Raw genomic sequence first — 15,482 nt, 5'->3', positions numbered from 1 at the left:
GTCAACCAAAGACGAGGCAAAACTGACCTAGGAGTTAAAGTCAGCTTCTCTGGCTATTTTTACTGCAAATATTTAGCTTTTGCTGGAAATCTTACTGCACTAAGTTTTAAATTACTGGAGCCCATTTTTAGAAGGCTGAAGGAAGAGCAAACAAATTTTATTTTGGGTCCCATCATGTTTGACATGTACCTTTAAAATAATTGTTGTCAAATCATCATTAAGCTGGAACATAAATGCTGATAAGATATACCTCCATGTGCCTTTCAAGTTCTTTGAGTAACGTAGGGTATTTATCCAGACGCATAAAAGGTTTGCTGAGGCCTGTGGTCAATACAAGGATCCCAGGGCTGTTGGCACCTTTCATCTCCATGAATTCTCCTAGCTCCTCACTGTGCACACAAGATATTAAAACAAATTAAGACCAAATTATCAAGACAGTTACTTACTATATTATGTTTTTTTTACCGTAGTCTTTCTTCAAGAAAACAAGACATCAAATAAGGTGTTCTTCAACTGCTTTAAATGCTGACATCCATTTTTGTGGTACATAAAACAGAGGTAGACATTTACAGATTTGGGTTCCATCATTAATGCAATAGGAGCAATGGACATGTGATCAAATTGATCATTTTAGGAAACAGATGCTCAGAGACTGCTCCAAAATGCTACCTCATGCAAGCAAGGATTACAGAACAAAGTCATTTGCACTACATTAAGTATATTACTCAGCTTTTTATTCTAATAACATGACATCTGACCTTAAGGGGAATTCACATAGGTAATGTCCAAGCACATACTAGTCAATGGACCCATGACTGATCATGTGTTGAGTACAACAGCTTACCAAGCATTGCTATTTTGAAGACGACAAGCACTCATGTGAAGACAAGGAATGTTTTAGAACTTTTTCCCCACATATATGTATTCAATAACCCTGTATCACGTATACAAGTTTTACTGCAATGTGGCCAACTAACCAATAGTCATACAAATGGTAAATTATAGCAAAAAATAATATGCAGTCCATTCTCATATGGCTTCACTGAGGGTAAAATTACCCAACACACTTGTTTTGACAGCAAAGATGGCTTAAGAAGGCCATACACTCCAGATACCATGAACTGCCACTTCATTTACCCAGAAGTATTTTTTTTGAAGTTGGATCATTTCAGAGAACTGTTTTACAGCACGGCCCCTCAACTTGTTACATTAACACAGCTGAACAGGCAGCAGAGCATCATGGGAAATAGTTAATTTTACTATAACTTAGAGTATCTGCATTTCTAGCTTCCTAATAGAGCGAAGATTTCAGAGAACTAACATAGAGATCAAGGATAGGATTTTCAGGAGCTTATATGACCAGGAAAAAAAAATAACCCTTTTCTAGATGAAAGGAAGGGATAGCAGGAGTTGGGTTTATCTGGAAAACTCCTGTTCCAGAACAACAAGAGATTAAGATAAAAATCTAAATAAAGGAAATTCAGAAAGCCACTAATTAAAGGTAAAATCTTTCTGCATTCAACTTGTGCAATTCCAGACATCCACACATAGTGTTGCTCATACTTTGTGAGCCCTTTTTCATCGTAAATTTACTAGTTCTCAGAAGAAAGCTATTCTCCTGTGACACTCATCTAAATTCTATGCTAACATATTCGGAAAGTCCTTACTTCCAAACTGATTAGCACCAGTAGGTCCTCACAGTTTAGAATTACTACTTAACATTTTTCCCTAGTTATTAGCATAAACTCATCTTTCAAATAAAATCTCAGCCAGCTACCAGATTCACTGTTTTGTGATTTTTTTTAGGTTTTTTTTTTTTTTTTTTTTTTTTTTTTTTTTTTTTTTTTTTTTTTTTTTTTNTTTGTAAACACAGAGTTAAATATCAAACAGCAACAAAGAAAGAGTACTTGTATGTTATGGCCACATTAACAAGCTAACCAATTACTCCAACACAAAAGAAATGCCACTGGAGAAACCTCCTTTTCATTTAAGCCTGCACAACAAACTTAGAAGGGCAAATATCTCCAATTTATGGGTGGGCGTATTCATTCAGAAGTGAAAGCAAACTGTGATCTGATCAATTCCTCTAGAAAAAAAAAAAAAGGTAGGACACTAGGACACTGTCATAAAACACCAAAACACATATGCTCAAATACCATAGTGAGGCATGCTGTATAAAAGGAAAAAAAAAAAAAAAAAAAAAAAAAAAAAAAAAAAAAAAAAACACCCTCCCTGTCTTCCCAACCCCCATACACCTCTGTCCATTCCAGAGCAACTAACAGCTAACAACTAGCAGCTGATTAGTGTCATCTAACCACACTGATGAAAAGAACAAAACAAGAGTATGAACCAAGTATCTTATGTTAGTGCATTACCCGTCATCCACCCAAACCTCTCTCTTCTGGGCTGTTAAAAATTTAAAGCTTCCCCAAATTCATATAACAGTGTACTTTTCCACGCAGTTATTGCAAGCTTTTACAGTATTCAGTTTAGTCAACTTGCGTTTACTTACACTGCCTTGTTCAAACACATGCAATACTGTCTCTGAACTGCCAGGCACAGCATAACTTTATGCAACCTCTTTTAGAGCACTTCATACCCATTCTAACCAGGCCCAGGCTCTTCTTGGTATAAACAGATGCACTATTTTTGCTGTTCTAAACTGCAAAGCTGAGAAAGCAGATGAGAGTTTTCCAGCAGCTGCTCTGCATTTTAAAGATCAAAAGGAGAACAGTTCAGTACACTCTAGAMAGCCCACACCTCCATAGCACAGACTTTCCAAATCTCTTTCCCAAGTGACATGTAAACTCCAGCCTTTCCTAAAATCCGCTCAAGGCAAGATCAAGTTTTAGTCAAAATTAACTAAAACTCATGGAATATCTCTTCAGCTTGAATTGCATGGAAAATTACGACAATGTGATACAGATAAATCTGATTTTTTTTTTTTTTTTTCGGTTTACGTTTAGATTTAAGAAATAAGGCTGCCCAACTCTGAATGTGCTGATGCTCAAGATATACTTTATCTTAAGCCTTCTCAGGCACATCCCTCACTCAGCACTCCCCCCCCCAACAAAACAACAAAAACAACCACCCACACATCTATTTCAGAACTTGATGATCGATTCTGGTGCAACCCTAAAGACGACAATGGATTTTGACTAATATTTACATTTTTTACAGCACTACCAGCTACTCGTTCATGGAGGATTTAAAAGCAGCCCTAGGTGGAAGGGCTGTGGCGTGGTCACAGCGCCTCTCCTGCTGACCCAGCTGCAGGGGGGCAGCTGTCTCCAGCAGGGTGAAGAAATGAGAGCACAGTGCCCGATTTCTACAGGAAGCTTTACCAAAGCTTACCTGTGAAAGCCTCTCTGTCTCCAGGAACTCAACGGTTTTAAATTTCAGTTCACTAATTGTATAACATTGCTCTTCTATGCCATTACTTTTGTTTGTTTTTATCCATTAATTCTGGCTGCACGCACCCCACACCCAGGCCAGCACAATGAAGTGAGCACGTATGTAGTACATTCCTTTTTTTTTTTTCCTCCCTTTTTCCTCTCCAAGGGATAGGCATTTACTATGAGAACTAACAGGAAACAAACATTTAAACTCATTCTTTGCCTTTTGTTTGCTTCATTAACATACACAGCCCTTGCTGTCTCACTTTTTAAATTGCTTCCTTTCATATTATCTGTTATTCTTACCCACTTCAGCCAGCACTATCTATACACACCTTTTTGTTGCTTTTTTCTCCCAAACATACCAGTATGCACTACAATACATTCTGATCATGAGCACCGCAGGACATTCACTTTAACACTGTTCCAAACAATGCTAACTTTGCTCTTAGATTGCAAAGGTAAAAAGAATCCTCATTCCTAATTACTTTAGCTTTTGCCATACTGCTGTGGGCATACAAATGCTTTATATAAATGGTATTTGCTGAGCTATCCACTAACACAATGCTTTTTTAAAAAAAAATTATTTAATGCTCCTACAGTAGGAGGATCATTGTGGTTACCAAGCCCATTCCACCCACATTTGCATTTCTAATTTTCATATCACTGTTCCATTTATTCCAACTTTGGCGTTGTAAAACAGATTTGGCAGAAAGCAGGAAAAAACTTGCTATAGTCTACTTTGAAGCCTGAAATAAAAACTCAGTACTAATTCATTTTTAAGGTCCACCTTTCTCAATTCCTTTCTGTAACTAACCACACTCTATGGTTATGCATTTGTTACAGCTGTTTCCAAGCTACTTGCTGCTCTTCACTGTAAGAAACCTTGTTGTTTATCACATCAATTTTTACTTAATCACAGCATAAGAACTTACAGAGCAAGTTTAAACCTCAGCTCACTTGAAATATATTCAAAGTCCTGAAAAACATGCTGAACAATRGCATCATCAGGAAGCCTTTTAAAGAGAGTACTGTTAATAGGCGTAATTAAAACCGAATTACACAATTTTCCTCCCAACATTCCTAAGAGGACAATGTTTTCTTTCATACACTTCTATACATTGCTCTTACAAGTTTTGACATGCTAGCTTATTCAAACTCTAGAATTTGTGTGTGCGTGTGTGTATATATATAGAGATGTATTTTTTCAATACAACAGGACTAAAAATATTGAGTGGTTTAACTGTGCAGATCTTGCTACTAGTCTGCTAAAATAACCTGCTACCTTTGCAGCTTCATGACTAAGAAATAACCATGCTGAAAAGGACATGCCTTTAACTCAAATATAAAAGCGAATGTCCTTCATCTATTCACAATAGACAAATACACAAGATGGCAACAAACAGAAAGGTTTATTTTCAATAAAATGTGGGGGGGGGTTAAAAGAGTTTGGAATATAGTAACAGTTCACAACTGGCTTTTATTTAATAATAGCTTAAAAAACAGTGGTGTTTGCTTAAGAGCGCAGCTGTTGTGACAAAGACAATAGCTCTTTCATGTCACAGTTTCTATTGATGCTTGCAAGTACTGCACTTTTCTACTCTGTATTTGCTAAGTAAAATTCTGGCCCACAGCTAAGCACACAAAAAATGTATTATTTAGCTGAACAAGAAAATCTATTTTAACAGTTTAATCATCAACTTAGAGTCACAACTACCTATCATAAGTACCTTCTTCAGAAAGGAGCAGCAAAGATTATTTTAATTCACTGCTTAAGTTACTTAAGAGTAAAATGCAAAAACAACAGGAACAAAAAAGCATATAAAARGGCTCTGCTTCATTTAACCTGAAATCTCTGGCTCAAGAGTTCCCCCTCCCCTCCAAACCAAAGTTAACTCAACAAGAGACTATTTTAGAAGTCCCTATGGAAAGTGTCCTTAGACCTTATTAAGGCACCCAATAGTGCAGCTCCAGCGCTGCCTCAAAAGCTGCAGTTCAGACCGGGGCAGGGGGTGGGGAGGGAAGAAAACAAGTTCAGCTGTGCCTACCGCAACAGAMGGGGGGAACAGCGTTTAAACCTGAGGAAAAGACAAACACCTAGGGAGTAAGGCATACGCGTTGAGGAGTACAACTTACACTTCCGAAGTCGGTCTCCGTTTGTAATAGATGGAGCACGAGCTATCGCCGCTGAGGGGTCTGAGGAGAGCGCAAAGACACCGCATTTTGAGCGCCCCGTGGCAAAGCTCGGCTCAGCGGCCCCCCAGCCGCAGCTCTTCCCTGCCCAGCGCCAGGCTTCCCAGCCGGGCTCGTCGCGCGGGGACCGGGGCTCGCGGGCTCGGGGATGCGCGCGGGGAGGCTCAAGGAGCCTTCTGACTCGGGCTGGGCTCCAGGCCACGCTCCGGCTCCGCGGAGCAACTGCGGGGCTTACGCAGACTGCTAGGTCAGCGAGGCAAGCACAGGGCATGCCGGGGACGTATTATTCAGCAGAAGCCAGCAGAATTAGGGCTTGAACGAGACTTCGATTTTGACAGTAAGTTTCCACCAACTGAAAACTGACTCAACACTTGTCACTTTGCAGAATAAAGAATAAGCAGGCATGCATCAATTTAAATTTTCTTTTAGCAACACTTTTCTTCTGGTTTGTTTAAATGACATCATGTTTATTTTAAGACAAAATCAAAAAGCTTAAAACTTCTCTTCCCAAAATTACATATTTAATATTGATTACATTAATGATTAATATTGGCCCTTACTCTCCGAATTTCTTCAGAAGAATTCTGTATCAGCTTATAGGTGGGGCCCTTCAGCCCTTTTTTTTTTTCCTTTAGTTATGCAATCCACTCTTCTATTCAACACTGAAAGAATCTTTTCATTTGTCATTTTAGACACAGCCCAAGCACAGTTCCAGCACCAGCCTCCTCCTCCTCCTTTTTTTATTTGCTGGAGTTTTGCCATGCAATAAACGCTGTGGCTTGTGATCTTCCCCAGGTACATAACATCTCATGTTGCGATACTCCTCCCTCTTCTGCAATCATCTATTTCTGTACTTTGTATCCAACTGCTTCTTTTTCACTTTTTATTGATTTGAGGGAAATTCTTTCCTTCTTTTTCTTGCCTGAGGTTGCTCATCCTTCTCCTTCTCTTACAAGACAGCACCCCAAAAAACACCACAATAATAACAGTCCTCACTTCACCCTTGCATTTGAACTAGGATTTTCAAGCAAAACTAAGGGATACGAGAAACTCCAATCTCATATAAGGAAATCCAAATAGATATAACTGTTACTGAATAAAGAAAACAGGAAGCGTGTACATGCAGTGCCCCTACAGCCACTATGAGAGAAGGGAACATGGAGAACAAGCAAGAGCCAGCGGTGGAAACACACAGTGACCTCGGCAAGAGGCATCACCCAGCTCTACGTGGCAAGCTCCATCTCTGAGCCAAAATCAGTGGTTTAAGACACAGTCAGGCACAATGCCAGACCCCTGCGCACCCAGGGGGCAAGCCAGGAAAAACACGCAAGTAAGACCAGTCTTATGATGATGTGCGTGTACAAATGAAAGCGGCAGTTCAAATGTCAATGGATAACAGACTACATAGGAGAAGCAGCAAAGTTGGCCGCAAGGGAAAAACAGCCATCAACAGCACAGACTACAAAAACAGGAAAACAATTATGCGATGGCTGTTAAGCAGCTCCCAAGGAAAGGAGAGGAAAAACAAAAAAGGAAAAAAAAATCTAATAKCAAGACTATGTAACATTGGAGAACTGATGTTGAGTAGCAATTCTGATACTCAGATAGAAATTACAGCACCACAACTGGAACCAAGTAAGAGTTTGTTCCCAATGTTTCACACTTAATTGAAACGATGAAGCAGAAGATTTATCTTGTTCTTGTCAGAGGCAAATACCACCTCTGAAACATTTAATCTGGCACTGGAATTCCCTTAAGGGCTGGATTAGGCCTTATACCCATTTCTGCCTTTTTACCTACATTCAAGGTCTCTTTACTGGTATTCATTTCAATAGCTGATTTTGATTACTTATTCAACTGAAGGAAATGAAAAGTTTGTGGCTTTGCAGATTTGAGCAAGAAAGACCTCTCATTCATGAAGAAAAACAAAAGCTAACTCTTCCTCCCCAACTTGTTCAATATATATACACACCTTGTATTTTAACACTAATTAAGTAAGACTCTTCCCACGTTGCAGTTACGTACAATCGAGAAGCAAACCACAAAAAGGAGAAACAGGGAGCTAATCAGACTGGCAATCATACTGAATATCACAACAACACAGTCACATTCCCATTCAATGCCCCTTTTAAGGCTCCAGCCTTAACTCAAGAGCTACTACTAGAACTGATGCTTGAAAAACCCTTCCAGAAAAACATGAGGCTTTTAATTCAGTATTACTCTGGAATTCTAGTTAACATCAACAGTGTGTGCATATATAAAAGGACATTTTAACAGATACTACAACACTACTCAAAATACATGCAGGATAGCTGAGAAACCAACATAGTAAAAACCTCACAAGTATAATATTCTATTAAGCCACATGAATGTTCATAATTATTTTGATGTTGCCGTGCTCCAACCAGTTAAAGAAATCATATAATTAATGCTTTAAAATAGTAGCCAGTTTCCTTTAAGTTCTTTTCAGTTAAGAACAATAAACATATAGTAATACAACTAGTATATTATGTGAATTAAGAAAAAGTAAARAGTTTCCAAGTCTCACCTAAAGCAATTATCCAGGAGATTTTTGTTTCATTTTTGTTAGTATAGTCCATACCAAAATTGAGTGAATTTAATAAGCTGCAGGAAACACTGATTTGTGGTATCAGAAGCTGCCTTTTAAAATCATGTGCTAGGTCTTTTGTAACAAACATTTTTGAAGTCTAATTTGTGTAAACATGTTCTGTTTATGAAACATACACAGTTTATGGTAAGAAATAACCTAATGATGTTGACAGTAAGAATTTCTTAGTTTCAAATAAAATCATCATAGAGTCTTCTTTTTTTTCTCTMAAATACTATTGAATAAGCATAACTGTCACAAACACGCTATTCAAACTGAAAAATTTGGCAAACACCTATTTCCCTGCTATATTTCTGTCATTGTTGAAACACGTATGTTTTTGGTCCCTCTGTTAAAACTCTACCACGGAAACAGCAAATAAATCATGACCTTTTTTAAAAATCTTAACTTCTGAATTTGACAACTCTGAGAAATTCCACTTCAGTATTAATCAAATTTTAACTGCAGTAATGGTTTCATTACTATTACAGCCATGACTACCCTCAAACCTCACAATAATTTAACATTAAGGTTTATGAGAGATGCTTTCACAGGGAGAGGGAGGAAGGGGCAGGGAGAAGGCATTTCAACTAAGTATTTTCCTTCATGCTTTCAATCAGTTTGTTATTCCCCTTACCTTTAAACCCACATACTTAAAAGGTTTCTGGCATTTTTTTAAAAAAGTTTCAGAATTGTTTAAAGTCATTTTCTAAGTCCTTTACAATAGCTTTTACAAGCAGAATTTCTGGTCAAGTCACTTGCTACAGACGTCAGTGGCGTAAAAAAAAATGAGGGTTTAAAATACTGAAATAAAGGCAATAAAAAAAAAAAAGCAGAGTTCACTTGCTGACCATGTGTTTCAACAAAATGGCACGAAAATTCATCAGAACTCATCTTCCTTTGCACTGCCTCTTATGAAGAATAGAATTGCTTTGAATCTACTTCTACATACACATTATTTAATTGCTCTATAATGCTTATATTGGCTCCATCAGGCTTTGGTATCAAGCTGACTTTACAGACCCAGAAGCTTGTCTTTTTTGTAGATAACATATGTCCAAAGCAGCACAAAAGGGAAGAAATCCTTCTCTGTTTCCAAAGAATTAAATTTTCTCCCCTGCATTTTAATTGTTATTTTGTAGACATAGTTGTTTCCTCTATTTTCCAAGAGCTTTGAAACACAGGATAATCCTTTATAAGTATCTCCAAATATTCAGAAATTTAGATGCTTACTTTCCTATCACCTCCTACTTCCCATTTGTAGATCAGATCCCAGACCTCTGTATGGAAAGGCCATAAAGACACCAACAGAAAAAAGGAATCTTAGCCTAAGAGCATAAATAAATAAATAACTATATATAATATATATATATATATATATATATATAGAGAGAGAGAGAGAGAGAGAGAGAGAGAGGCAGGCAGAATGGTATTTGAGTAGGCCATTAGAAAGAAAACACACACAAATTTCCATTAGGGAGTTTTAAACATATTTCGTCTTGTGTAGTTTTCTTTCTTCATTGCCTTTGACAAAGAGCATCTTCTTCCTCTCTAAATTGCAATTGCAATGCCAGCTTCATTTTTTGAAGGAGGGAGGGAGTGTGGGAGCAGAACTCTTATTAACAAAAAGTGATAGTTCACAGTAGTTGACAGCTATTTTTGGGGGGTTAGACTATTATGAATAAGAGTCACAATTAGGCCACACAATGCTACTGTTAAAATAAGATGCAAGTTCTTGGAAGAAATTAATGCTATATGGAAAATAAGTCAATTACGCTTTTGTTTGAGGAGGCTGAAGACCACCTCTATTCTGGTTCTTCAGAGCAAGACAAAAAATATGGAGGGGGGGGGGGAGAGGGAGGAGAAAGTGGAAAGAATGAATATCCTCTGCTAGTATGTCCTGTCTAACGTTCCAGAGAAGGTCATGGTTCTGTCCTGCACTGCGAGCAAAGATAAACAGCACCAAATCCTGTAACAGCTGCTGCAGCGTGTGCTCATCAGGAGTACCTATAGGGAAATTTCCTGAAAACAGGCTTCTTTTAATCAGTTTCGGGCCTCAACATTCCTCTCTCAATACAATACAGGGCATGCAACTTCTGTGCATATTCAAGGTCAGTCCTGAAGCTGAGCAACCTCTGTCATGTTAACTCAGCATCCTACTTCTTACAAACAGGAAATACTACTTTCGTAAACATAAAAAGCTCATGCTACTTGCTTATTCTCACAGAAGTAAAACTAAGGCTATACCATATATCAATATAAAGTTAACTAAATGGGTACAAATTTACTGGATTTTACAGGGCTAAGTTACAATTAACAAACTGCATAAAAGGCTACTAGTAATCATATCAGTAACGACAGTTTCACTGATAAATTTTATCTTCATGTTCTTTGAACAAYGATGATGATTGCTACAGTTTGTTTTATGTGTTCAGAGACCAGCATTTGTACTTTAAATGAGAAAATCTCCTAGAGTAGTTGATAACACTGCTAAAAGTGACAAGCTGGTCCTGACTGCACTGAAAAGCTTTGAAATACAGATTTTTTGTTTGTTTTTTGAAACAGCCATAACATACCAAAAGCTTGTCAGAAAAGATGTCTGAGCTTTATTGCACAAACGTATTTYACATGCTTTTCTCTTATTAGATTTAAAAGATGACAAAGTAAATGTACCTGTGTTCTGTGAGAACATTCACTGCTGATGGATGGTTGGCACAATATGCAAGGTATAAGTTTTTCATTTGTGGCATCAAATTTAGAAAACATCCTCCAACTCTCTGCTGAGCTTCAGGCAACCTAAAAATGGAATAATAAGGAAGATGAAATTACAGTAATACCAACAAGACACAAAAATAAATAAAAGACTGGAAGAACRAAGTATGCTCTTTATGAGCAGCTTTTACCCACTTCGTTTGAATCTTTCCCCTCAAGTAAATGGACAGATTTCTCTGGTCACTGACAGACAGACAACAGCCTGCTCTTCCATCTTTACAGTTCTAAGTTTTTAACTACCTGGTTATGCCACCATAGTGTAGATAGTCATTTTGGCTGCCTTTTTCAGAAAAATTACACTGGCAGTTAGGCTAGAATGCACCATGTTTGCTAAGCTCTGAAGGAAATTTTCACTGTGGAGTTTTAAAACTGATTTTMTTCATAAAAGTTTGTTTGGTATAAAATGTACTTAAATAAAAGTAGTCTCAGTGACCTGCGCAAAAATAGAAGATTCAGCAAGTGAAAGAACATTTAGAAGAAAAGGTTACTTTCACACAATCTTGCTGAATCTAATCAGTCTTGGTTAGAGTCAGAAGCATATATATGCCTTTCTTGTAATGTGGGGAGGGGAAGAGAGCAAAAGAGAGAATATGAGTATACACACTATATTTTTCCATAGCTTTTAGTAAAACTGACTTTGAGAAGTCATCTCAAACTGAGGAAAGAAAACACCTGAAGCCCAAATATCTGAACCTAGCTCTGTGACACCAGCTTTGAAGTGGTAAATCAGTAGAAAGTGAAAGTTCRAATTCTGATTTTGCATGTGAATAAGTAACTAAAAGCCAACAATACTCACAATTCTTCTAGCCTTATTCCTAATATCCATTTAATCTGCATACTTCATATGCAGAAGCGGGAGAGGAAACGTCTTTTCAAAAATATAAAGTGATCTTCAAGTTAAATACAACTGTTAGAAGTTAGGAAGAAATACACAGTTTGACTAGTCATGTTTTCTTTACTGCTACCACATCACCATTCTCAGAACTATCCATGAAAGTATCCACATTAGATTACTTCTCCTTTGTGAAAAAGGATAAATTGGACCAGCAAGTCTGCAATATTGTAAGGGGGCTTAAAGGGATGAAACCCTATATTTTCTAAAAAAAAAAAAAAAAAAAAAAAAAAAAATAGTCCCAATTAGAATTCTGACTAAGCTTCGTCAATCATAGGTTATATGGCCAGCAGGTGATTTTCCCCACACTATAAGTTAACCTGAAGATAGGAAAGTTTTCAGTACTCATAAACCACAAGCTTGTCCCCAACAGTTTGTCTAAACCCACTAATTAATTTCCCCTCCTTGGATAGAATGCAAAATGTATTCATTTTCCCTCTTTGCATAAAGATTGCACCTCGTAACATATACACTCTGAGCCTTTGCTTCAGATTGTTTGCGAGACAAGCCAATACTGGATTTTTTTTTCTTATCCATCTAACTATTTTTCAATCCAATATTTCAAATTGCTCTAAAGCTAGATATCCTTTTAATAAGCACGTAAGGGAAGAATGCAAAGGGTTTCATGTTAGCAATAGTTCAAGCAATTCTTTTAAGAAGAATACTATTTTCATTAAAAAATAAATATCCTTTCCAGGATACATGTTCCTCTAGTCAGGGAATATAGAGTGTTCTTGTCTGACTCCCTGGGTTTGATCATGGCAGATAAAATTTAAAAGTTCGTCCCAAGAAACATTCCCCCAAAATTCAAAATAATGCGTGTTTCCTGTTAAACTGTTCAGTCTCCTGCTCCATTTCCCAGGGCATGGGAAGACCTATCAAATATGAACAGTCAAAATAACTGTACGGGCATGCAAATTATGAGAGGCAGAAGGAGCATGCTTCCTGATKTGAAAGCAACATTCATTATAGACATCTACCTATCTAATTAGCAGTGCTAGATATACTCTTGTTGCATTTTTCAAATGTCCTTGCTTTAAAGGCTAGGGCCCGTATTTTATTGATCTATATCTTTATTTATTTTAAAAAAAGAAGTTTAAAATCTTAAATCAATAGAGTGGCCTCTTCTGCAAGCATTTAGGGAAAAATATGGACATTTCTCAACGTACAGCGGAAATGCTATTCTTATAGCTTTCCTAGCAATATTTCCTGTCTGGCAGCTAGTCCCTTTCAATACATCTAAGCATGAGCTAATACTACGCTCTTCAAGTAACAGATGCAGCAAAAATCTCAAACCCCGAAGATATATGAAGGGCATATGACTCAATATTAAAATGTAAGAGGTTCCCATAAACTGTTGCTGAAAATAGTTAAATTGTCTTTTCATCTTGCAGTGCCTGGGGGGGCGGGGGGGGGGTGAATGGCTGTTCACATCAGCTGTCTCTCTCCTCATACTGCTGTTCCTTTAGCAGAATGAAAGACTGGTATTATTCTCTTTTGTACATGCATGATAACTGTATGCTGCATATCCTTTGCTGAACTGAAATAATTAATAGACTTCAGGAGGGGGTAGCAACTCATCCCCTTTGACTTTTCTAATCCATGTATTACTATTCTACTTTTTATAAGAACAATTAATAAATTATCTACATCTCCTTARCTGTCTAAAAACAGCTTTATACAATCTGCTGCTAGATATTAAACTGTTAGCAATTAATGTGTTCAAATTTGATAGAGAGTATAGCTATTTTATAATTTATTCTAGTTGATATTCCAAAAATATTCTCATATTTTACATTATAATTAAAAGGAATCATAAGAAAGTTCTTGATATCGTCACTGGATATATACAAATTATTTTAGAAAAGTCATTTTGAAATCCACTCATTTTAGAAAAGTCATTTAGAAAAGTCAAATTGTTTCAGGAAGTCATTTACCTCTGCTTGCAAATTTAGTTACAAGTGACAACGTATCAATTAYGCATAGTACATTTTAAAGTTTTTCCAGAGTTTTAAAGCACTTCAGTTTTCACTATATAACCTAAGACCAATAAATATTTTCCCCCTTATCCTCAAGATAACGTATGTATATTTTTGAGAAGGGTGAAGTGTAATTTCAGTTATAAAAAGAGCAAAGCAGCATTTTAATTTTATTCACAGTACTAAGGAATCATAACAGAGGCATATATATCACATGCTAAAGACATTTTAAGATTGTATCTATATTACTAGCAAAYTATTTTAGCTCATTTGATTAGAGCATGGTGCTAATAATGCCAAGGTCGCAGGTTTGATCACTGCGCAAGCCACTCGTTTGAGGGTTGGATTAGATGRTCTCCAGAGGTCCCTTCCAACCTTACTGATTCTGTTCATTTTTGCAATTATATCCAATAACMGTCAGTTCTATTCAGACTTCAAATGGGTCCCCACTGTATGGTAATTCCAGAGAAAGAAAAAAAAAAGAATGAAATAACCTGTTGTTCAATCACACTTACCATAAGACTCTGATCAGTTCTATYGATCATAACTAGACTAAAGCTAGACTGACAACATAGAGAAATAATTAGTTGTTCTATAATATCACTATATCCTGCATAGCCTGTAGAAATTTGCCTTGCCTTTACTGTGAAGTCAGCAGACAGTACACGACTCTGGTAAAGGCTGGGGAAACTGATGAACCCAGACAAATTAAAATACAGACCAACAAAGTCAATTAAAAAAAAATCATATGGTATCTCCATGTTTTCTTTGTGCAAGGAAAAGATCAAAGGTTCCTAAATTTCACTTGGCAATGAGGTTACCAGATGAAGTAGGTCAAGCAGCAACATAGGTACCTACATACACTTGCACAGCATGTCAGAGAAAGGAAATGTTTCTCTCTCTGGGTAGCAGCCTCTGCTCTTCTCTCTCTCCCAGAAGAAGGTAAACAGTAGAATTTCCACCACTGCTTCAGTCTCTCTGAAGGCGCTTCAGCATCAACACTAATACATTCATTATGCTGGAGAGAGCTCAGTACAGAGACTGCCCTGACCTTAAATTTGGCAGCAGAGAAGATCCTGGACAAGTGAAAGTCTTGAGTAGTAATTATGGGACAATTACAGCTAATGGTTTTGAGGGATGTAGCTTGCAAAGAAACGAAAAGTTAGATACCATCTCTCGAGGCTTCATAATTCACAGGGTTACTTCATAGCTTTCAGAGCTACTGCTTTCACAAAAGCAGGCTGTATTCAACTTATTTACAAACCATCCACAAATGTTTCAAGGTTTTCTTCACAATCATCCTTTTTACCATTTATCAACCCTTCCTTACTTGTCAGATACCAGTTCATCCGCATGTTTATTTCAGGCAATCCACACTATGTTCAAATTCACTTAACACTGATAGCCTTACTTCTTTTGAAAGTCACACTAACTAAAGGCAAGGGAATGTATTGGACTTAATGGTTATCAGACTTAATTTGCATCTGACAGTACAAAAAGAAGAAAAAGTCCAAAACATTGATTAGTTTTGGTTTACATCTGAACAACCTCTCCCCCCCCCCCTTTTTTTTTAATTCCCACTCCATTTCAGAACCATCATGGAACATTTTTAAACTTCTTATGCACTCAAACACAGAAAGGGA

The 15,482-nt window shown here is 37.1% G+C and overlaps 1 protein-coding gene across 1 annotated transcript in view; it reads right to left on the bottom strand.

Annotated features, from left to right (window-relative positions):
• The window catches only part of ARHGEF7 (Rho guanine nucleotide exchange factor 7), a 128,294-nt gene that overhangs the window by 34,659 nt on the left and 78,153 nt on the right, over nucleotides 1–15,482 (bottom strand). The window contains exons 10-11 of the mRNA XM_085318143.1: nucleotides 10,870–10,992; nucleotides 251–389 (exon numbers count right to left, since the gene is read on the bottom strand). Of these exons, the coding sequence (XP_085174269.1) occupies nucleotides 251–389; nucleotides 10,870–10,992 (262 nt within the window). The remainder of the gene's footprint in view (nucleotides 1–250; nucleotides 390–10,869; nucleotides 10,993–15,482) is intronic.

The sequence above is a fragment of the Rhea americana genome, unplaced genomic scaffold (assembly GCF_003343005.1).
Source record: "Rhea americana isolate MKP2758 unplaced genomic scaffold, rheAme1 scaffold_52, whole genome shotgun sequence".
Lineage (NCBI taxonomy): Eukaryota > Metazoa > Chordata > Aves > Rheiformes > Rheidae > Rhea > Rhea americana.
This window is presented reverse-complemented; position numbering and strand designations above follow the sequence as displayed.